The sequence below is a fragment of the Notolepis coatsorum genome, assembly GCF_963971535.1.
Source record: "Notolepis coatsorum genome assembly, chromosome: 13".
Classification (NCBI taxonomy): Eukaryota; Metazoa; Chordata; class Actinopteri; order Aulopiformes; family Paralepididae; genus Notolepis; species Notolepis coatsorum.
The window spans coordinates 40,275,750-40,300,369 of record NC_140177.1 but is presented as its reverse complement, the minus strand read 5'-3'; the positions used below and the strand labels follow the sequence as shown (position 1 = coordinate 40,300,369).

Genomic DNA, 24,620 nt, shown 5'->3' with positions numbered 1-24,620 from the left:
TGCTGGCAGCCTTGTCCGCGGAGGAGAGGCTGCGCAATACGTGCGGGTCGCTGCTGGCCCACTGCCTGAGATCAAAGCCGCCTTTGATTAGGGAGGCACGTAACTTGATTAGGAGAGCCTCGGCTTCTTCTTGAGTCGAAACGCTTTGTAAACAGTTGTCCACGTAGAAACTGTTCTTCACACTGTGTTGGACCTCTTCATCTGCTGCTGGGTCCTCTGTGACGTGTTTCTGTAGTGCAAAGGTAGCACAGCACGGGCTGCATGTGGTTCCGAAGGGGAGTACTTCCCACTGGTAGATGGATGGGTTCTCATCTCCGATCTTCTCTCTCCATAGGAACCGTAGCAGAGGCTTGTCCTCCTCTACTAGTCTCACCTGCAAGAACATCCCTTTGATATCCCCGCTTATAGCCACCTTGTCCTGGCGGAAGCGCAGTAGCACGCCTAGTAGGGAGGGGCCGAGTGTGGGGCCGGGCAAGAGCTCTTTATTCAGATTTTGGAATCCGATCTGGTAGCTGCAGTTAAACACAATGCGATCCTTGCCGTTGTGATGGACCTTGTGATGCGGCACGTACCATGATTCGGTTGTCTGATCGGCCTCTTTAATGTCAATCTTTGTTACGTGTCCCGCTGTGATTAGCTTCTCAATCTCAGCTCGGTACACACTCTCTTGAGCGGGGTCTTTGGCTAGGCGCCGCTCTGTGTTCAGTAGATAGCGCTCCGTGGCGTCTTTCTTTGCGTGAAAGGTGGGCATTCCCTCTCGCCTCAGGAGTGGAGTTGCGTATCTCATCACTCCGCCGACTGTGACTCTCTTTGTCCCCTGCTCGAGTAGGTTGATGGCGTAAATGTCTTCTTTAGAGCGAATATCTTTCTTTTCGTTCTTAAAGGGCATTGTCTCTAGGGTCCATAGCCTCTCGACATGCTGCAGGAGAGTGGTGTCTTCTTCTGTCGTTCTGGAGTGGAAGCAGCTAGTGGCTGCTGTTCGGTTGAGAGATTTAGCGAGGGGGCCTTGGAGGGTCCACCCTAGGCGGGTCTCGACTGCTGCAGGACATCCTCGGGGGCCTGTATGGACCCGGTCAATCGGGACTATGAGTTCTGCATGGTCGGAGCCTATCAACAGGGTCGGGGTAGCGCCGTCTATGAGCGGGATAGGTAATTGGCGCAGGTGCACATATTTATCCATCAACTTGGTGACAGGGTAGGTGTACTGCGATAGTCCTATTTCTTGGCTGGTGAAAGCATTTGTGATCTTGTACCGTCGCTCTGGCTGCCCGTTGGCTGCGATGGTGAAGGAGACATTCTCGCCCTTTATCGTCTTTAAATCTCTTCTTATTGTCCGAATCGTCATTTCGTTCTTGCTCCCCCGCAGTCCCAACTGGGTCGCAGCGGAGGCGAGCAGAAGGGTCTTCTCTGACCCGTCATCAAGGACGGCGTAAGTGTCCATGACTTTATCTTGGTAGCTCAATGTCACACAGACTACCTTTAAGAGCACTTGGGCTCCGCTGCTGCTGGCGGGGTCAATGTACATGACACTTGCCTTGGTGCCGCTCCGTGGTGCAGGTATAGGCCGTCTTCCGTTACTATCGTGTAGTATATCTAGATGGGCTCCATCGCACCGGCTGCACCTTTTCTTTAGGCGGCATTCGGCTGCCATGTGGGGCCGCGCACATCGATAACAGCGCCGGTTGGACTTTATCCATTGACTCACTTCTTCTGCATTCATCTTTGTGAATGAGTCACATTGTGACAGCCAGTGTTCTTTCTCACTGTAGGGACACGCTATCTTCCACTTCTCCTTTCTCGAGGGGGTGCTGTGACTCTTACTGCTCGGTCCTGACTCTGATTGGTGCATGACAGTCACCGATCTTCTTCCATCATTTATTCTCCTGGGTCCCTCTCTGGAGCTTGGCGTGCTCCGCCCGAAGGTGTCCAGTCGTAAGCTGCTGACCTCTCTCGCCAGGAAGTCGGCTAGATCAAGGAGGGATGGCTCGGGGCCGTCGGGATCCCGGTAATCCCTCTGCTGCCTAAAGCGCTCCTGTCTTGCGGGTGGCAGCTTCTCCAAAATCCTCTCGACGTTAGAGTTGGCGTATAGCTCATGCATGCCCTTCTCCCGTTGCGCTCCCAGCATCCCCACCAGGGACTGCACTTTGATTGACAGGTCGTCTAGTGAGCGATTGTCTGTGGCTGGGGGTAGGCGATCAATATGCCTTATCTCTTGGATTACGTAATCCCATATACGTCCATATCTCTGATCCAGCGCTGCAAGGGCTGCTGTGTATGGAGTCGAAGAGGTAGCATAGGCTAGCGCTATATTGTGCGCTCGCGGTACTTTCAGGTGCTTCAGTAGTATTGCATACTTGTGGCGTTCATCAGCGACATCCACCATCATTGTCTCTAAGCACATCCGGAGCTCCGTGTACTGTGCTCGACTCTCATAGGCGAAGTCTGGGAATGACGGCGTGGCGTTGTATGACGCCGTGGATGGCTGATACATCGGCGAGCGTTGGGGGAGAGACCTCCTGGGCGAGTCCCCTCTTGCGCCTCGCTGTGGGCTGGTACTGGCAGGGTACCATGGCCCGCTGGTCCAGGTACTGTTCCTCGGGGCTGGTCGTGCGTCGTGCTCACCCGTGAATAGAGTCGGGGGTCTGTAGCGCAGCGCCGCGGGGGTATAGCCTGGACTGTATGGGACCTCCTGGTCCGGTGGAGTACTGTGCTGTCGTCGGGCTTGGTTCTCCTCTTCTCCCTCTTCTTCCTCTATCAGATCTTCCAGATCCTGTAATCGTTTATTTAGCTTCTCCGCAGTGTATGCCGCTCCTTCCTTGTAGCTGGGTCTCGCTTGGACCGGTATGGGAAGGGGGTCTGCGGGGGGTCTAGACTCGGTCTGTTGGTCAAGTTCAGGGTCGCTTGCTCGTTGTGGTGACGCTGCCCTTGACTGTTGTCTCGACGAGTTCCTTGAACCCCTAGCGGAGGGAGAGGGTGTTGTCCTTTTGATCAGCTGCTCTATTAGTTGCGCTTGTAGTCTGTCGCGCTCTGCGTCTCTTTGGGCACCGGCAGCGGCGCGCTGGGCGTCGGCCCGGTCTCTTGCCATATTCTCTTCCATCTGGAAGCGTCTCATCTCCAGACGTGTGCGCTGTTCTTCGCTCCGTTGCTGCGCTTGGAGTCGGTCGCGTTCGGTAGAGGCTGTCAGGCTGACGAGGAACGCCTGTTGTAGTATCCTCTCCGCTTCACTGGGGGGAGGCGGTTGTGGAGGTGAGCCGCTCCTGCGTGAGCCGCTCCTGGGGGTACTCGTTGGGGAGTCCTGGAGCTCTAGTTCCTCGGCGCTCTCCTCCTCTTCTTCCGTGCAGAGTTCTCTCTCTGTAGGGTTGTCTTCCTCCCGGGGCTGGTCGGGGACTACTTCTTGAGTAGTGGCGGGGGGTAAAGGCATGTCAATTCCCTCCTGGTCCCCACCGTGAGCTTGGTCAGTTACATTAGGACCTACTAGGGCCTCTGTTGTCGGGGAAACCTGCTCGTTAAGGTCAGACATAATTTTACTTTCTACTTTTACCGCGTTTACCGTTTGTCGAAGGCTAGGTAGTTGACTGACAGTGTAAGCCTCTAAGTACTGAGGTGTCTGTCGTCTGCGCCGCGGGCGTTCTAGGTTAGGAGGATCGTTTCGTGGAGTGTTCATCATAGGCCATTTCGATATTAATAACACTATATTAATATTACACTAGTTACCCTCCGGCTCGAAGGACCAATTGTAACTGAGGGGTACAATTCCCTGACTGTATTGTTAGATATGATATTTAATACCACTACCTCATGTACTTTAACTTCTGGCCACCCAGTACAAGATATAAGTATGATGAACACTTTCCCACCTGATGAAACGAATCCACACAAATGTACCAAATCGAAGGTTTAATACAGCAAAGGGTGTATACAACGATCACTTAATTACATTTATGATTTGAAATATGGAATATGCACTTTTATGGCAAATGAGTATTCGTAGGTAAATCAACATTGAATGTCCAATCTCTGGTTGCGCAGGGAGTAAGTATACAACCTGGAATATTTAGGAAACGATAGCGATGGTACTTAAATGATTATAGCTGGATACACTAAGGGGGGGGGGGGTCCCGCTGGTTGTAAGACAGTAGGAGGGGGGGGTTAGAGAAGCCGCTGGCGGTATCCCATCTGGCCGACGGTGTCTTGGGAGAATCCAAAGTCTTGGACACGGTGCCCACAGAACCTCGGACCGCAGACGAATACAGCTGGACCCTCTGTGGACGGTATCTGCCGGTCCACAACGGAGAGACGTGAGGCGACCTCACGTGTAGAGCGCCGTCTCACCTGGAGTCCTCTCCGGGGGGTAATTCCAACACTCCGCAGTGTTGGCCTTTATCCATGGAATAATCAAAGCACACAAAGCATAATCCAAGCCGTGGAAGGCTCGCCGTCGTCCGGGTAGAGTAATCCAATATACAGGTCCAGTCGCTCTTGGCCCGGAGCTCCTCGGATGCAATCACCACTAGGGGTCTGACCAGCCTGGTTAAGCGTCCAGATAACGTCAGGAACGATGGGGGTACTGATAACTTTAGAACTCTAACCGAACGATGCACCATACATAAATAGACTATTATTAGCTTAATATAATACGTCCAACTCGACGGTATAGTGCCAAACTATGACTATTCAACTATTAATCTACACGATATCTCAATGCCTATTCTGGGGCCAAGTAGGCCTTACTACACCGCACGTGCGTCGTGGGGAGGCTTTTGCGTCTGTCACTCTGTTGGAGGGTAAAGAACTGGACTAAAAGAAAGTTCTACTTTACTTGCGCCATATATATATGCGCCATGAACAAATAGTACCATTCGTATTTCGCCCGACATATTCCTGCGCGGAACCGGGGCTTGCCTCGACATGTTAGGCGGCACGATTGAACTTGGACCTAGGGGTATGGCAACCTGGCGCCAGGTTCTCGTCCAATGGTAGAATGAAACTATTATGGGCTGTTTAGTAGAAACGGGGATATTCAATGCATATTGTACAAGGAATATACAGGGGATATCAAACGATATACAAATACAATTAAATATATATATATAAATAAATATATATATTCGGTTTAATCTGATCCTTCACAACAATAGACATGATTCAGTATAGACATGATTCACTATAGACATGATTCACTATAGACATGATTCAGTATAGACATGATTCACTATAGACAGGATTCAGTATAGACAGGATTCAGTATAGACATGATTCAGTATAGATAGGATTCAGTATAGACAGGATTCAGTATAGACATGATTCAGTATATATACATGATTCAGTATAGACATGATTCAGTATATATACATGATTCAGTATATATACATGATTCAGTATAGACAGGATTCAGTATAGACATGATTCAGTATAGACAGGATTCAGTATATATACATGATTCAGTATAGACATGATTCAGTATATATACATGATTCAGTATAGACATGATTCAGTATAGACAGGATTCAGTATATATACATGATTCAGTATAGACATGATTCAGTATACATGATTCAGTATAGACATGATTCAGTATAGACAGGATTCAGTATATATACATAATTCAGTATAGACATGATTCAGTATATATACATGATTCAGTATAGACATGATTCAGTATAGACATACAGTCTAGAGCAGGGGTCGGCAATAGGCGGCCCGTGGGCCGAAATTGGCCCGCCAGCAATAATATCTGGCCCCTCAGATTATTAAATTTTAGGCTAGGCTATATGTTAGCTATAATGTCCAAATAGAGAAACTACCACCACCTAAATAATGCTTATTATACTTTGTTTTATCCATGTTGAGTGAATAACAGGTATAGGCAGCGAGGTGCAATGTAGCGCTTGCTCAACATGAAAAAAGTCGGTGGACAGCGCCTGGTGCTGAAATAACAAACCAGCCACACCACATGTGTGGTGTGAAATTAAAACACCAGTTCAGTAAGTCATTCAAACTTTATCTTTACTTATATATGACTGTGACGGCACCACACATGTGAATAGTAACAATGCAATTAAACTGAAGTCAAATCAGAGCAAAAAAAAGCTGAATCTGCTTCAAGAAGATGCGCTACATTAGGTATATAAGGAATTCCAACGAGACACTTATTGACTAAATAAAAAATACAATTAGGCTTTTAACCCTCTAAAGCCGGGCGCAACACTAGACATGTTTTGTAAAACATTAAATATCTTTGGATTTGTTTGTGATAAAGACTTGCTTTATTGTATCGGAATCGATTGTCATCTCAATATTTTGTGCATCTCTCAGAGAATGCGCGGATGTAAAGCATAGAATATTGAAATATCTAGATTGGTTGTTTTCCCTGGACTGCATCTAATCCACTGTATCTATCCATTTATCATATATCTATGTCTGTCACTATAGCCAATGGAAATGCTAGAAATGGTCACGTGGACTGGGAGAACCAATAGAAAATTCCTATTGTTTCTCAATAGTCCAGTGCGCTCCACAGAAAGGGCTGTCAGATAGACGCATTGGTTGCGCGTAATGTAAGATAGACCAATAAGAGATGGGCGCTTGTCTCTGGTTTTATAATAAAATGGCAAAAAGACAAAGGTATGTTCAGTGCAAATGTGTATGTCGTTTACAGTTTATTATGCCACCTATGCAGCTCGTTTATTTTGTCCATTCTCTGCCTCTGCCACAAATGTATGTCTTAGTTATAAGGTGGTCTGTCACAGAGTTAAAATGTTTTCACTATCAATATAATATATATTAAATTAGCCATTGTTTTTGTTTCCGGCCCCCATACGATTGCTTGGAAAAAATTTGGCCCTCGGCCAAACTTAATTGAAGACCCCTGGTCTAGAGCTTCTATCTGATGAGGTTAGACTGGGTTAGGTAGAAAGCCTGTTTATACAGGCAGTATATCAGGACATTATAAAGAGATAACTTTACTTAAAGGAGACATATTCTATAAAATGGGTTTTGTTGTGTCTTAAGTCTTTATATGGATTTGTTTTTTTACAGCAGCTAAGACAGATGGTTTAGTTGTGTTTGCTTAAGAGACAGGCACTGTAAGCATCTGTGGAAAGCGCTATATGTGTGTGTGTGAGTGTGTCTGTGTGTGTGTGTGTGTGTGTGTGTGTGTGTGTGTGTGTGTGTGTGTGTGTGTGTGTGTGTGTGTGTGTGTGTGTGCGTGCGTGCGTGTGTGTGTGTGTGTGTGTGTGTGCAGTGTTGCGATGCTCATATCAACACTGGTTGCACGCACACTAATGACACCACGTGCACGCGCGCTCCCAGGCGCGTGCGCGCGCTCCCGTGCATGCGCATAAATGTTCCCTCGCATAAGGACAGACTAAAAACAGTGCCTAATTGCCTCTATGAATGGAATGTAACACCTGATGACCGGCGCTATTGATATGCAAAGTAGCCAGGTGGGTACTGCGAGTTGGCGCATCAGTCGAGTGCAGCGCATTCCTGTGTGCACGCGCGTGCACATCCGTGCGTGTGCGTGCACGCGCTTCTGCTCACAAAACTTTGGTTGCACGGAGTGCAACCTCGTCCCATGAGCAACGCATCACTGTGTGTGTGTGTGTTTCAAGGTTCAAGTTTATTTTCTCACGTCCCTCTCCTTTTACAGTGTAGAGCAGTGAACTTATTTTGTGTCTTGGCTCCTCACCCCTGGCAGCAGCAGTAGCAGCAGAAACGACACAAGTAGCGCAAAAAGCTTTTCAAATAAAAAATTTGCAACATATTGAAAATTAGAAGAATAGCGCATACAATAACAAAAAAGGATAGCAAAGATTTACAGTACAAGTTTAGGTATGTGCAAATCTATGGGGTGAGCCGGTCAGTATTGTGTGTGAATCACTATTGTGTGCAAATCAGAAGCAAGGACTGTGATCAAATTGTTTCCCTCAGTTCACGGGCCGGTGGCCGGCTGTTAGTGATATTGTTCATGAGTCAGACTGCCTGGGGGGAGAAACTGTCCCAGAGTCTGCTGGTCCGGGCCTTGAGGCTGCTGCCTGGGGGGAGAAACTGTCCCAGAGTCTGCTGGTCCGGGCCTTGAAGCTGCAGTACTGTTTGCCGGACAGCAACAGTTGAAACAGTTTGTGGTTGGGGTGACTGGGGTCCTTAATAATCCTGCAGGCTTTGCTGACGCACGTCCGTTGTATATGGCTTGGATGGAGGGGCGCTCGCAACCGCAGATGTTCTTGGCCGTTCGCACAACCCTCTGTAGTGCTTTGCGGTCAAGGGCAGAGCAATTTCCATACCAGGCGGTGATGCATCCAGTCAGAATGCTCTCAGTTGTGCCTCTGTAGAAGGCCAGTAGGATCTGGGGCCCCATGCTGAATTTCTTCACCTGCCTGAGGTGAAAGAGGCGTTGCTGTGCCTTCTTCACCACTTGGCCGGTGTGCTCGTCCCAGGTGAGGGCCTCTGTGATGTGAACACAGGAACTTGAAGCTGCTGACTCTCTCCACAGCAGATGATGGGGTCCAGCCTCTCTCCCCCTCTCCTGTAGTCCACGACCAGCTCCTTGGTGTCGTCAACATTGAGGGAGAGGTTGTTCATCCTACAGTGTTGTGCCAGGCTGTCAATCTCTTCCCTGTAGGCCATTTTATCGTCGTTGGTGATTAGACCTCAGGCTCAGGAAACAGCCCTGTGTGTACAGGGATTAGAGGAGGAGGCTCAGAACACAGCCCTGTGTGTACAGGGATTAGAGGAGGAGGCTCAGAACACAACCCTGGATGAACAGGGAGTAGAGGAGGAGGCTCAGGACACAGTGGTGGGTGTACAGGGAGTAGAGGAGGAGGCTCAGGACACAGCCCTGGGTGTACAGAGAGTAGATTAGGCTCAGGACACAGCCCTGGGTGTACAGAGAGTAGAGGAGGAGGACACAGCCCTGGGTGTACAGGGAGTAGAGGAGGAGGCTCAGGACACAGCCCTGGGTGTACAGGGAGTAGAGGAGGCTCAGGACACAGCCCTGGGTGTACAGGGAGTAGAGGAGGAGGCTCAGGACACAGCCCTGGGTGTACAGGGAGTAGAGGAGGCTCAGGACACAGCCCTGGGTGTACAGGGAGTAGAGGAGGAGGCTCAGGACACAGCCCTGGGTGTACAGGGAGTAGAGGAGGCTCAGGACACAGCCCTGGGTGTACAGGGAGTAGAGGAGGCTCAGGACACAGCCCTGGGTGTACAGGGAGTAGAGGAGGCTCAGGACAACACAGCCCTGGGTGTACAGGGAGTAGAGGAGGAGGCTCAGGACAATTGAGGGTCAGAGGGGCTGAGGTGTTGGGTCCCATCCTCACCACCTGGTGACGGTCTGACAGGACGTCTAGAATCCAGCTGCACAGGTTGGGGTTGAGTCCTAGGCTCCTGAGTGTTTAGTGTTGAGTCTGGCAGGGACTATATGGTGTTGAATGCAAACAGCATTGTCACATAATGAGTTATTTCCCTCTAGGTGGTTGAGGACGCTGTGGAGTGTTGTGACTATTGCATCATCGGTGGATCCATTTTCACCGTAGGCAAATTGGTGGGGGCCTTTTCTGGCGATGGTCAGTAGTCTGCTACAGTTTAATTTCTTAACATGCTTCTCAAAGAATTTTCTCACTGTGGGAATGAGGGAAAAGGGGCGCCAGTCATTCAAATATGTTACCATGGTCCTTTTTTACACCGGCACAATGGTGGATGACTTTAACCAGGAGGGGACTATGCGTTCGGAAAGGGAGAGGTTGACTATGTCAGTAAACACAGCAGCCAGCTGCTCAGCTCTGTACACGTTCTGGTCTCTCTGCCTCACTCGGTGTGTGTTCATGCATGTGTATGTGTATGTGTATGTTAAATCATCTTTTTTTGCTTTTTTTTTTTTTTTTTTTACACCCTCTAAGCAGGCTTTATGCAAAAACAACTCCAGTTGTAATGCCAGTACCTTGGTCAAGGGACCAACTCCAGTTGTAATGCCAGTACCTTGGTCAAGGGACCAACTCCAGTTGTAATGCCAGTACCTTGGTCAATGGACCAACTCCAGTTGTAATGCCAGTACCTTGGTCAAGGGACCAACTCCAGTTGTAATGCCAGTACCTTGGTCAATGGACCAACTCCAGTTGTAATGCCAGTGCCTTGGTCAAGCGACCAACTCCAGCTGTAATAGGAAACCTAGCATGCATGTCTTTTGGTATGGTAGGAAACCAGACTACCCAGAGGAAACCCACGCAAACACAGGGAAAATGTGCAAACTACACACAGAAAGGCCCCCTGCTGGGGTTTGAACCAAGTCAAGCAGTCACCATGTACACTACAGTATGGCTCGGCGGCCAGTCAAACTTTCTTTTTATTTATTTAACAGATTGCAGAATGGGTACAATACAGTACGGCTCAATACACACAATTGTATAAGGGGATGCAGACCAGAGAAAGACGTTTGTCTTGTTTACATCAGGGTCATTAATACTGCTGGAGCATTGGTTCATTTTTGGTCCGATTTTTCCTTGCACGGTTTTGCGCGCCGCGTGGGAGCAAATTCGAGACACATATTCGGTTGCAAAAAGGTGTCCCACGGTCTCCTCTATGGCCGTGAATATTTTCACGCAGATCGGAATCACGGCGCGCCCGTGGGACACTTTTCCGTTTCGGCTAGTTTATTCCACGCTTTCGGCTTTAATTTTCTAAGCATTTTCGGGGCTACATGTGATTGATTGATTGATTGATTGAAAACTTTATTAACAGATTGCAGAATGGGTACAATACAGTACAGCTCAATACACACAATTGTTAAGGGGATGCAGACCAGAGAAAGACTTTCGTCTTGTTTACATCAGGGTCCCCCATTTTCAATTCATCAGGACATATATGACATACATGACATACAGATAGTCAATACCTTCTATGCGAGGTTTGACGCTGGTAATAACAACACCAGCTCACAAGCCTCGGCAATGGGGGGGGGGGGGGTCGGCTGCTGATGGAGGCGCAGTGTTCAGGGTAACAGAGCATGAGGTGAGGCGGACCTTTAAAAAAGTGAATATCAGGAAGGCAGCAGGTCCAGACGGCATCCCCGGCCGCGTCCTAAAAGTCTGTGCCGACCAACTGGCCCCAGTATTCACTGACATATTTAACCTGTCCTTAGAACAGGCTGTCATCCCCACCTGCCTGAAGAAGTCCACTATTATCCCTGTACCCAAAAAATCCAAGCCTGCTTGCCTCAACGACTACCGCCCTGTAGCTCTCACCTCCATAGCCATGAAGTGCTTCGAGAAGCTAGTAAAGGGCTACATCTGCTCCTCCCTCCCCATCAACATGGACCCCCTGCAATTTGCATACCGCCCCAACAGGTCCACGGAGGACGCCATATCCCATGTGCTGCACACAGCAGCATCACACCTGGACAAGAGGCAGGGGAACTATGTGAGAATGCTATTCATCGACTACAGCTCGGCATTCAATACCATAGTCCCCTCCATACTCATAGCCAAGCTCAGGGACCTGGGCTTGGGCTATGACCTCTGCCAGTGGGTCTTGGACTTCCTGACTGGCAGACCCCAGGTGGTGAGAGCAGGCAACTGCACCTCCTCATCCATCACCCTCAACATAGGGGCCCCCCAGGGCTGTGTTCTGAGTCCCCTCCTCTACTCCCTGTACACACACGACTGTGTGGCTCAGCGGAGTAGCAATACAATCGTCAAATTTGCTGACGACACAGTGGTGGTGGGCCTGATCTCTGCCAACGACGAGAGGGCCTACCTGGAAGAGGTCAAGGTCCTGGCGGGATGGTGCCAGGAAAACAGCCTCTCCCTGAACGTCAGCAAAACAAAGGAGATGATTGTGGACTTCAGGAGGTCGGGGGTCAAGGACTACAGCCCCCTCAGCATCGACGGGGCACCGGTTGAGAGAGTCAACAGCTTTAAGTACCTCGGAGCCTACATATCCGAGGACTTGACATGGACCACACACATTAACAGTGTTGTGAAGAAGGCACGACAACGCCTCTACTTCCTCAGGCGCCTAAGGAAGTTCCAAGTCAGCCAGAAGATCCTTAAGAACTTCTACTCATGTACAATAGAGAGCATCTTGACCGGCAACATCACCTCCTGGTTTGGGAATAGCACTGCACAAGACCAAAGCAGACTACAAAGAGTGACACGTTCAGCCGAACGCACAATTGGAGGGGGGCTCCCCACCCTCCAGAACATTTACTACAAGCGTTGCAAGGGCAAGGCTAAGAGAATCATTAAAGACTCCAGTCACCCGAACAACTGCCTCTTTGAACTGCTGCCGTCAGGCAAGCGATACAGGAGTCTCAAGGCGAGCACAGAAAGACTCAGAAGAAGCTTCTATCCCCAGGCCATCAGGCTGCTAAACGAACAATGAATGAACACTACACAACAACAACCACCAAACGCACATAGCACACACATCCACACGCACACACTCACTTTAAACAAACACACTGTAGCACCCACTCCACACACTTATAGCACACACCCACTTTAAACAAACACACTGTAGCACCCACTCCCCACACTTTATATTTATGGATGAAGGATTGCACTACAACTCGTACACCTTACTGTAAATTGTACCTAAAATTGTACCTCATCCCATTTCTGCTTTGCACTAGATAGTACTGTACATTAGTACACTGCATAGTATTGTGTATTGTATATTATATGGTAACTCAGAACATTGTACATATGTCTATACCGAACACTGTGACCTCATTTTCTTCTTCTAAATTCATGCTATATTATGTTATTATGTTATTTGATACTATCTTGTCTAGCACAGTCTCTGGAGCGTAACAGTAAGAAGCATTTTGTATGAAAGTATTCTGTACTTCTGTATGACAACTATTAAAGAACTTGAACTAAAGAACTTGAACAACTAGTCAGTACTGCTACATCTATACATTTATGACATACCAGATTTGCAAATACAGTACTGTTTGTGATACAGAAGGAGTCAAGAAAAGGGAGTATATACATTTGACGTAGAAACTGTACATTGGAGGAGGTTGGGTGGGGGGGGTTGGGTACATTGGGATATTGACAACCATACTGGGTAATTTACATTGGAGGTGGTTGGGGGGGGGGGGGGGGGGCACACTGTATAAACAAGCAAAACTGTACATTGAGGGGGGGGGGGGAGACACTGTACAAACAAACAAAATTGTACATTGGACTATTGACAAAACCATACTAGGTAAATTACTGTACATTGGAGGGGGTTGGGTTAGGATATTTACAGGGGCCAGTGTTGAATTGCAGTCTCCCGTAGGTGTCCCTTGAGAGAGGTTTTGAAAGTGGGTAGTGATCCACATTCCTTTACAGCTTTGGGTAGGGCGTTCCACATTGATGTGGCATAATTGCGAAACGTGTTTAGTCCCTTATTTGAGCCGAATCTGGGTTTAACATGATTTGTGGAGCTCCCTCTGGTGTTGTGATCGTGGTATTCACTGACCTTTGGGAAGTATTTTGCCGCTACTGTTCCTAATTTATGCAATGTGAATGAGTAAAAGTTGCGGGACGCCCAGATGTTTCCACGATAGAAAGCTTGCGTGGATCCCATAATAGGCTCACTTAATACAGCGTTTTTAAAATCACGCGACATTTTCAGAGTCGCGAGCCGACCTTTTCCCCTCGTTTTCGATGATGGAAGTGATTTAGGAAAAGCTTCGGCACGCCGAGAGGTACCCGTGGATTTAATCTCGCGAGGATTGGGGCAATATTCGGCCCGTGGGAGCAGTCACGGGTTAATACAATTTTCAGAGTGCAGAGGGGAGGTGTGCAGAGGGGAGGTGTGCAGAGGGGATGCCAGACTAATTATTCTGCTCACAGCCCCGTTTTAAACTTTTAAGGTGTGGCAGTCAGCTCGAATCTGATTGGCTATTATCGGTTTTGGACTCTACATACATGAATCACATGGTTGAGGCTGGAGAAAGACACCTACCCCCTGCCTCTCCTCTAGCTGCAGTGAGCATAGTGAGTCTGACAGTGTGTTAGAGAGAGTGAGAAGGAGAAGAGGGAGACATTTAAAGGGGAACTATTTTACTATTTCTTTCACTATTTGGGCACTTTTACACAATTCCTGTGAGTTTATGGAACACCTCTGTAATTATATATTTTTTTTAATTCATTGTTTTGTATTTCTAATCAAGTCCTCAAAAACAGCATTTTTCTACCTGAAGATCTTAAGCTGTTTTGAGGCTGGGCTCCTAAACCACTGTGTGTGGCCGTCGCGCGTCGCGGCATCTGGGACATTAACATGCAGCGGTGTCTTTCTGACATCACAAATCATCACATTTTCAGATGACTCAGTTCAGTGAGGGTGAATATTGTGAGAGGAGAATTGGAAGAATGCGCCAATATGAGAATTAGAGACATAGATCATATTAATATAAGTCCACATAGCTAGGAAACAATGCTAAACACTGAAAAGGCCATTTATAAGATAGTTCCTCTTTAAAAAAAAAAAATTTATTATAACACAGATGCACAGATGAAAAAGAATGTAAACTATATTAAAAAAAAAATTATATATATATATTTTTATTTTTATTTTTTTTCACATTTGCTATTTGATATTAATTCATATTTTGATAGGGAGGCCTGGCTTCCGTTGGCTTCCATAAGGATTCGCCACTGAGTTTTAACATGTTTTATTAGTTTATTCATGTTTTATTATAGTATTAGTATAACTGACCTGTGTCGTGTTTTATTATAGTTTATTAAGGTTTTATTATAGTTTTAGTATAACTGATCTGTCATGTTTTATTAGTTTATTAATGTTTTATTTTTATTATATTTTTAGTATAACTGATCTGTCATGTTTCATTATAGTTTATTCATGTTTTATTATATTTTTAGTATAACTGATCTGTCATAATGTTTTATTATAGTTTATTCATGTTTTATTATAGTTTTAGTATAACTGACCTGTCATGTTTTATTAGTTTATTAATGTTTTATTATATTTTTAGTATAACTGATCTGTCATGTTTCATTATAGTTTATTCATGTTTTATTATAATTTTAGTATAACTGACCTGTCATAATGTTTTATTATAGTTTTAGTATAACTGACCTGTCATAATATTTTATTATAGTTTTAGTATAACTGATCCATCATAATGTTTTATTATAGTTTTAGTATAACTGATCCGTCATAATGTTTTATTATAGTTTTAGTATAACTGATCCGTCATAATGTTTTATTATAGTTTTAGTATAACTGATCCGTCATAATGTTTTATTATAGTTTTAGTATAACTGATCTGTCATGTTTTATTATAGTTTTAGTATAACTGATCCGTCATAATGTTTTATTATAGTTTTAGTATAACTGATCCGTCATAATGTTTTATTATAGTTTTAGTTTAACTGACCAATAATGTTTTATTATAGTTTTAGTATAACTAGGGATGCTCGATATTGGCTTTTTTACCGATACCGATATTCCGATATTGTCCAACTCTTAATTTCCGATACCGATATCAACCGATATCAACCGATACCGATATATGCAGGGTTTCCCCGTCCAAAAAACTGAATAATTTCAGGTAACTAATCATTTCACTGGATATATATATAACAAATATTGTTATTGTTTTTTGTTTGTTTTTAAACCGATACCGATATTTTCCGATATCACATTTTACTGCCGATATCGGCCGATAATATCGGTCGGCCGATAATATCGGACATCCCTAAGTATAACTGATCTGTCATGTTTTATTATAGTTTTAGTTTAACTGACCTGTGATAATGTTTTATTATAGTTTTAGTTTAACTGATCTGTCATAATGTTTTATTATAGTTTATTCATGTTTTATTATAGTTTTAGACAGTATAACTGGCCTGTTTGATTGATTGATTGATTGATTGAAAAGTTTATTAACAGATTGCAGAATGGGTACAGTACAGTACAGCTCAATACATACAATTGTTAAGAGGATGCAGACCTGAGAAAGACTTTCGTCTTGTTTCCATCAGGGTCCCCCATTTTCAATTCATCATATGACACACACGACATACAGATAGACAGTACTGCTACATCTATACATTTATGACATACCAGATTTGCAAATACAGTACTGTTTGTGTGATACTGTCATAATGTTTTATTATAGTTTTAGTTTAACTGACCTGTGATAATGTTTTATTATAGTTTTTGTTTAACTGGCCTGTCATAATGTTTTATTATAGTTGTATTATAATTTTAGCATAACTGACCTGTGTCATAATGTTCTCCTGGTTGTCCATATCGTCCTCCAGGGCTTCAGCGGTGGGCTGCTGATCTGTAACCCCGAGCGGGGCACCTTTCCCCGGCGTCTTCTCCTCTCTCATCCCGGGCGACACGGTTGTCTCCGGGGCTGGCTCTTTCTCTCTCCGCTGGCTCCCGTCCTCTTTATCCGCGCCGTGAGCGCCTTTCCCGGGGCTCTCTTCCACAACATCCCCGGAGACAGCAGAGTACACCCCGCTCAGCGCTGCACAACATAACACCAGCACTACCAGTCTAGACCACATCCCTGAGACCTACTGTAGACTATTCTAGTCTTCACACGTGTTAATAAAGTTTGTTAATCTACCTTGGCTGAATACGCCTTAAAAATGTCGGGTGACAGATATGGTCCTATACTAATCCAGAATGTGGTCCAGTTATAAAATCAACCTTCACGGTGAGTCCATCCATCCTCCTAAAGCCTTCATCGATGGATAATTGACAATCAAATGACGGTGAAAAAAGGCTCAGCAGTTCAACTCGGTCATTTAACTTTCTGTAAATAAAGAAAGCATGAATGAATGAATAAATCCCAGTCTGTCCATCGGTTCTGAAAGGTTTCCAAATGAAAACTATACACTCTGTGTCCAGTCCACTGGGTTCGAGACTCTGTTTCAGGTACTGCAGTGGAAAAACAACGATTTAAATCCGCTATTGATCCGCAAAATGATTAATAAACAGAAAATATTATCAGCCTCATAATCCTCTTGGACCCCGCGCAAGCGACTGGCAGTCTTTTTTTACGAGCGAAAGAGAGAGAGAGAAAGAGAAAGAGGGAGAGAGAGAGAGAGAGAGAGAGAGAGAGAGAGAGAGAGAGAGAGAGAGAGGGAGAGAGAGAGAGAGAGAGAGCGAGAGAGAGAGAGAGAGAGAGAGAGAGAGAGAGAGAGAGAGAGAGAGCGAGCTAGAGAGAGAGGGGGGGGGGGGGGGGTTTGGTGGAATCTTCAATCAAGCTATTCCCAAAACTATTATAGGCTATAATTGTAAATCCATGGTTACAGGCCAGTGTCAGCATTATAGCCTATAATTAGGCCTCAGAATATGTATTCTAACACAGACACTGTGGTCCATATTTTCGTGTTGAGTCTACTGTTCAGATCCATCTGGGTCTACTTTCTGACAATCAGCCTGTAGTGACAGTGCTTGCCTTTTACAGTGTTATATTCTAACCGTCACCCCTGACCCCTAACCCTAACCCTAACCCTTACAGGGTTAGAGTCTGAAAGGTGGCCGGCCGGCTGACTGTCTGTGGTGTATTTAGAATGATTTAACAGCAGACCTGTAAAACCAGTTAACAGTGCAGTTAAGTCCGTCAGCTCAAATAATTTTAGCCAACACCTCTACCTGGTGGACATCTGGTGTAATGGCAGACCAGGAGCAGACTAGCTTATAAAATGAAAACTGTATGATTGTGTATGAAAACTGTATGATTGTATTGCTTCCATGTGGCAAATTAAACTCTGAATCTGAATCTCTAAATAGGTACTTCAATAGGAACATAACAGTTTTATATGACTTTCTTGAATCTGTGGAACACATGTGTTACGCGGGCCTCATCATGGCCAGTACAGAGACTCAAAAGGAGCTTCTATCCGCAGGCCATCAGGATGCTCAAAGTGGACTCACTGTAACACTAACTCATCCATTCTACATTCACTGTAACACTAACTCATCCATTCTACATTCACTGTAACACTAACTCATCCATTCTACATTCACTGTAACACTAACTCATCCATTCTACATTCACTGTAACACTAACTCATCCATTCTACATTCACTGTAACACTAACTCATCCATTCTACATTCACTGTAACACTAACTTATCCATTCCACATTCACTGCACACAACACCTTCATGCACACACTCACTTTAAACATTCACCTTAAATGTTGATTCAATGTAATTTCTCACTCGAAGACGACCCTTCTGACCAGAATTCAAGGTTGAACCGTTTTACCACTATTTTCCAAAAGAATTTGTCTGATTTTAGATTCTACTTTTGCAATGTACAGTTTCTTCCCCTTCGGATGCTGCTTGACCTTACCCCTAGAACCCACCTCACCCCTGCCCACTTTGACAACCTAGGATGGCTTAGAGTAGACGACAGAGTACAGCAACTTGCAATGGGCCTGGTCTACAAGATACACTACACGACCAAGGTACCCATGTACATGTCAAAATAGTTCCCAAAGGTCAGTGAATACCACGACCACAACACCAGAGGGAGCTCCACAAATCATGTTAAACCCAGATTCGGCTCAAACAAGGGACTAAACACGTTTCGCAATTATGCCACATCAATGTGGAACGACCTACCTAAAGCTGTAAAGGAATGTGAATCACTACCCACTTTCAAAACCACTCTCAAAGAACACCTACGGGAGACTGGCCCCTGTAAATGTCCTAACCCAACCCCCTCCAATGTACAGTAAATTACCATGTATGGTTTTGTCAATATTCTAATGTACAGTTTTGCTTGTACAGTGTCCCCCACCCACCCCTCCTACCCACCCCCCCCAACCACCTCCAATGTACTGTGTGTCCCCCCCCCCCACCCACCCACCCAACCCCACCCCACCCACCCAACCTCCTCCAATGTACAGTTTCTACGTCAAATGTATATACTCTCTTTTCTGGACTCTTTTTGTATCACAAATAGTACTGTATTTGCAAATCTGATATGTCATAAAAGTATAGATGTAGCAGTACTGTCTATCTGTATGTCGTGTGTGTCATATATGTTATGATGAATTGAAAATGGGGGACCCTGATGTAAACAAGACAAAAGTCTTTCTCTGGTCTGCATCCCCTTAACAATTGTATGTATTGAGCTGTACTGTACTGTACCCACTCTGCAATCTGTTAATAAAGTTTTCAATCAATCAATCAATCAATCAATCAACCAATCAATCAATCAATCAATCAATCAATCAATTCAATCAATCAATCAATCAATCAATCAACACAATGTATATATTTCTTATGATCTCTTTTTACTACACAGTTCTTTATATCTGTTTGTCATGTATGTCATAAATGTCATGATGAATTGAAAATGGGGGACCCTGAAGTAAACAAGACAAACGTTTTTTCCGGTGTCGCTGCAGGGCAGGTTGATGCAGTTCTGTTGTCTACACATACAGATAAACTACAGTGATGAAGTTCTGTTGTCTACACATACAGATAAACTACAGTGATGAAGTTCTGTTGTCTCACATACAGATAAACTACAGTGATGAAGTTCTGTTGTCTACACATACAGATAAACTACAGTGATGAAGTTCTGTTGTCTCACATAAACTACAGTGATGAAGTTCTGTTGTCTCACATACAGATAAACTACAGTGATGAAGTTCTGTTGTCTCACATACAGATAAACTACAGTGACCGCTTCTCCTTCCTCACATTATAACTCCTCCCCTTTGACACACAAACACACATACACGCACACACACCCACATGCACACACAGAGAGAGACAGCGGAGAGGAGAAGTTGAATGCCGGTTTACTGCTGTTTTAATTTAGTTTAATTTAGTTTAGTTCACAGTTATTAATTAAAACAGAATAAACAACTCTTTACAGCATCAAGGCTTGGACAGACAGACATATCTATATATCTATTATATCTATATATAGAGATAAACCTACACTAATATATTTACATGCTGTTTGTTCTGGTTGTTCTGGTTTGGAGAAGAGTGAGACGCATTGATTGACTGACTCACTGGTTTACTGACTGACTGGTTTACTGACTGATTGACTAACATAACTGACAGAAGGCATTATGGGGACGTCTTCCTCTAGTTTGCTGGACGAGGCCAAAGTGAACCACATCAAAGGTAATACAAATATTTATGTATCTTTTCAACAATTTCGTATGACTTCCTTGAACGCTTTGCAAAGAAATTAGTCTAAATCAAATTGTAATTATTTATTAAAGAAACTAGTCTAAATCTAATTTAAATTATTTATTAGAGAAACTAGTTTAAATCAAATTGTAATTATTTGTTAAATCTAATTGTAATGATTTATTAAAGAAATTAGTCTAAATCTGATTGTAATTATTTATTAAAGAAACTAGTCTAAATCTAATTTTAATTAGAAACGTCTAAAGAAGTTGTATTGAAGTTGTTTTGGTTGTCATAGCAACGCACCACATTTTAAATTAATAGTTTCCTTCCCTGCATTTCAACCCCACACAGAGAGTAAAACACTTGGTGGGCAGTGGCTCCAAAAAGCACAGCTATTTGATTATCCATTCAAAGACTCTGCAAAACCTATTTTAGATAATATATCCCATTTAAAACCTATTTTATTGAACCTTTATTTTACCAGGTAGTCACTTGAGATCAAATATCTCTTTTTCGAGCAAGACCTGCAGGCTATTTGACCGATCGACTTTTTATGGCCACACTACCTCCAGCCAGTAACTGTGTGTGTGTGTGCGTGTGTGTGTGTGTGTGTGTGTGTGTGTGTGTGTGTGTGTGTGTGTGTGTGTGTGTGTGTGTGTCACTGGCTTGAGATATGTATAAAAAGGGGTTTTGAAGTGGTCTGTATGTCTGTATAGGTCTGTATCAGCATGTCTGTAGGTCTGTTGGTCTGTAGGTCTGTATATCTGTAGGTCTTCATGTCTTTATGTCTGTATGTCTGTAGGTTTATATGTCTGTAGGTCTGTGTAGGTCTGCAGGTCTGTGTAGGTCTACAGGTCTGTGTAGGTCTACAGGTCTGCAGGTCTGTGTAGGTCTACAGGTCTGTGTAGGTCTACAGGTCTACAGGTCTGTGTAGGTCTGCAGGTCTGTGTAGGTCTGCAGGTCTGTGTAGGTCTACAGGTCTGTGTAGGTCTACAGGTTTGCAGGTCTGTGTAGGTCTACAGGTCTGTGTAGGTCTACAGGTCTACAGGTCTGTGTAGGTCTACAGGTCTGTGTAGGTCTACAGGTCTACAGGTCTGTGTAGGTCTGCAGGTCTGTGTAGGTCTGCAGGTCTGTGTAGGTCTACAGGTCTGCAGGTCTGTGTAGGTCTGCAGGTCTGTGTAGGTCTACATGTCTACAGGTCTGTGTAGGTCTACAGGTCTGCAGGTCTGTGTAGGTCTGCAGATCTGTGTAGGTCTGTGTAGGTCTACAGGTCTGTGTAGGTCTGCAGGTCTGTGCAGGCCTGCAGGTCTGTGTAGGTCTACAGGTCTGTGTAGGTCTACAGGTCTGTGTAGGTCTGCAGGTCTGTGTAGGTCTACAGGTCTGTGTAGGTCTGTGTAGGTCTACAGGTCTGTGTAGGTCTACAGGTCTGTAGGTCTGTGTAGGTCTGCAGGTCTGCATGTCTGTGTAGGTCTGTGTAGGTCTACAGGTCTGTGTAGGTCTGCAGGTCTGCATGTCTGTGTAGGTCTGCATGTCTGTGTAGGTCTACAGGTCTGCAGGTCTGTGTATGTCTACAGGTCTGCATGTCTGTGTATGTCTACAGGTCTGTGTAGGTCTACAGGTCTGTGTAGGTCTGCAGGTCTGTGTAGGTCTGCATGTCTGTGTATGTCTACAGGTCTGCATGTCTGTGTATGTCTACAGGTCTGTGTAGGTCTACAGGTCTGTGTAGGTCTGCAGGTCTGTGTAGGTCTGCATGTCTGTGTAGGTCTACAGGTCTGTGTAGGTCTACAGGTCTGAATGTCTGTGTAGGTCTACAGGTCTGCAGGTCTGTGTAGGTCTACAGGTCTGCAGGTCTGTGTAGGTCTACAGGTCTGTGTAGGTCTGCATGTCTGTGTAGGTCTGCAGGTCTGTGTATGTCTACAGGTCTACAGGTCTGTGTAGGTCTACAGGTCTGTAGGTCTGTGTAGGTCTGCAGGTCTGTGTAGGTCTGCATGTCTGTGTAGGTCTACAGGTCTGTGTAGGTCTGCAGGTCTGTGTAGGTCTGCAGGTCTGCATGTCTGTGTAGGTCTGCAGGTCTGTGTAGGTCTGCAGGTCTGCATGTCTGTGTAGATCTGCATGTCTGTGTAGGTCTGCATGTCTGTGTAGGTCTACAGGTCTGCAGGTCTGTGTAGGTCTACAGGTCTGTAGGTCTGTGTAGGTCTACAGGTCTGTAGGTCTGTGTAGGTCTACAGGTCTGTGTAGGTCTGCAGGTCTGTGTAGGTCTGCAGGTCTGTGTAGGTCTACAGGTCTGCATGTCTGTGTAGGTCTGCATGTCTGTGTAGGTCTGCAGGTCTGCATGTCTGTGTAGGTCTGCATGTCTGTGTAGGTCTGCAGGTCTGCATGTCTGTGTAGGTCTACATGTCTGTGTATGTCTACAGGTCTGTGTAGGTATACAGGTCTGTGTAGATCTACAGGTCTGTGTAGGTCTGCAGGTCTGTGTAGGTCTGCAGGTCTGCATGTCTGTGTAGGTCTGCAGGTCTGTGTTGGTCTGCAGGTCTGCATGTCTGTGTAGGTCTACAGGTCTGTGTAGGTCTGCAGGTCTGTGTAGGTCTACAGGTCTGTGTAGGTCTACAGGTCTGTGTAGGTCTGCAGGTCTGTGTAGGTCTACAGGTCTGTGTAGGTCTACAGGTCTGTGTAGGTCTGCATGTCTGTGTAGGTCTGCAGGTCTGCATGTCTGTGTAGGTCTACAGGTCTGTGTAGGTCTGCAGGTTGGATGTTAGGTGCTACATGGTGGTGGTGGAGGATTCACTCTACATTGAAAAGCACATTGAGTGTCTAGAAAATAACTATAACTATTGTGGCAGATATCACCCCCTCCTCTCATGGATATGTGAAGGACGGGAGATATTATTGCCACGGAAGGAGTGGAAACAATTAGGTAGCTGATTAGTACTGATAGAACACACCTGTGCATCATTAGTTGACCCACATCTCATGTGCACACACCCCAGACACACACAATACAAATACACTAGGTTAGTGAGAGATGAGTTGAGTGGAGGTGAGGTTGGAGTTGTTGTAGAGAGATTGTTATATTCTGAGTTTTGTGAGGTGAGAGGTAGTGAGAGGAGAGGTGAAGGCGAGAAGGTGTTCATTGTGTACTGGACCCTAGACTGGCTGAGAAACCCCCTTGTGTACTGACCCTGGACCGGACGACTACTCTGAGTATGGAACAATCCCTTCTTTTTGTACGAGAGCCTGTTTTGTGTTTTGACCATCGGACTGTATTACGACCATTCTCTTTGCCTATCGAACTGAATTCTGCCCATAATCAATAAATATTCTTATTGATTGATATTGCTCTTGTGTGGACATTCAAATTAGTTTGTTTTTGAACCGTGGCGAGTCTGAACACCACCAGGCTCGTCACACTATATAGATGTTATGATTCATTCATCCATCCATCCATCTTTCAAACTGCTCAACATGGCTCTTGATTTGTGAAGCAGAGCTGTCCTGTTGAGACACAAACTCTCCTATATGTTAAGTTTGATTAGTCCCCTTGCGGAAAGTCATCCTCTGCATTTCATCCACCCTAACTATTTAGGAGCAGTGGGCAGCCACACAGTGCGGCGCCCGGGGACCAACTCCTGTTGTAATGTCAGTACCTTGGTCAAGGGACCAACTCCTGTTGTAATGTCAGTACCTTGGTCAAGGGACCAACTCCCGTTGTAATGTCAGTACCTTGGTCAAGGGACCAACTCCTGTTGTAATGTCAGTACCTTGGTCAAGGGACCAACTCCTGTTGTAATGTCAGTACCTTGGTCATGAGACCAACTCCAGTTGTAATGTCAGTACCTTGGTCAAGAGACCAACTCCATTTGTAATGCCAGTACCTTGGTCATGAGACCAACTCCAGTTGTAATGCCAGTACCTTGGTCAAGAGACCAAGTCCAGTTGTAATGCCAGTGCCTTGGTCAAGAGACCAACTCCAGTTGTAATGCCAGTACCTTGGTCAAGAGACCAACTCCAGTTGTAATGCCAGTACCTTGGTCAAGAGACCAACTCCAGTTGTTTATGTTTATGTTTATGTTTATTATGATCCCCATTAGTCATCAACGTGTTGACTATTCTTCCTGGGGTCCTCACAGATATACACATACAAATATGAAACATTCAGTGTAAATCAGTCATATATCACATACATAATCAATAGAAAATAAAACAAAAGGTAATAGGTGAATCCATTTCACCATACCTTTAAAAAAAAACACACAAAGTAAACAGAAGAAGTTTGGATAACATGGCTGCAGCTACACTCATGCATGACATATATTGATTTCCTTCCGGATTGTGGCTCCTTTAAGTTTCTTTTTGAAACTGTCCTTGTTTTCCGTCCGTATGATATGTAATGGGATCCTATTCCAATATGTTATGGCTCTATACATTGCAGTTTTCTTTAGAGCATTGGTTCTAGGCAGAGGTAGGGTAAAGCGACTACTTGAA

General features: G+C 45.1%; 2 protein-coding genes across 2 annotated transcripts in view; one reads left to right on the top strand and one right to left on the bottom strand.

Moving 5' to 3' along the window:
- The window catches only part of olfml2bb (olfactomedin-like 2Bb), a 66,495-nt gene extending 49,512 nt beyond the window's left edge, over positions 1–16,983 (bottom strand). Inside the window, exon 1 of the mRNA XM_084326883.1 lies at positions 16,236–16,983. Coding sequence (XP_084183009.1) covers positions 16,236–16,529 — 294 coding nt within the window. The 5' untranslated portion in view covers positions 16,530–16,983. The remainder of the gene's footprint in view (positions 1–16,235) is intronic.
- A 2,788-nt stretch (positions 16,984–19,771) lies between these two features.
- The window catches only part of LOC311239337 (protein Niban 1-like), a gene marked incomplete at its 3' end in the record, with an annotated part of 121,538 nt that continues 116,689 nt past the window's right edge, over positions 19,772–24,620 (top strand). The window contains exon 1 of the mRNA XM_084327643.1: positions 19,772–20,126. Coding sequence (XP_084183769.1) covers positions 20,072–20,126 — 55 coding nt within the window. The 5' untranslated portion in view covers positions 19,772–20,071. The remainder of the gene's footprint in view (positions 20,127–24,620) is intronic.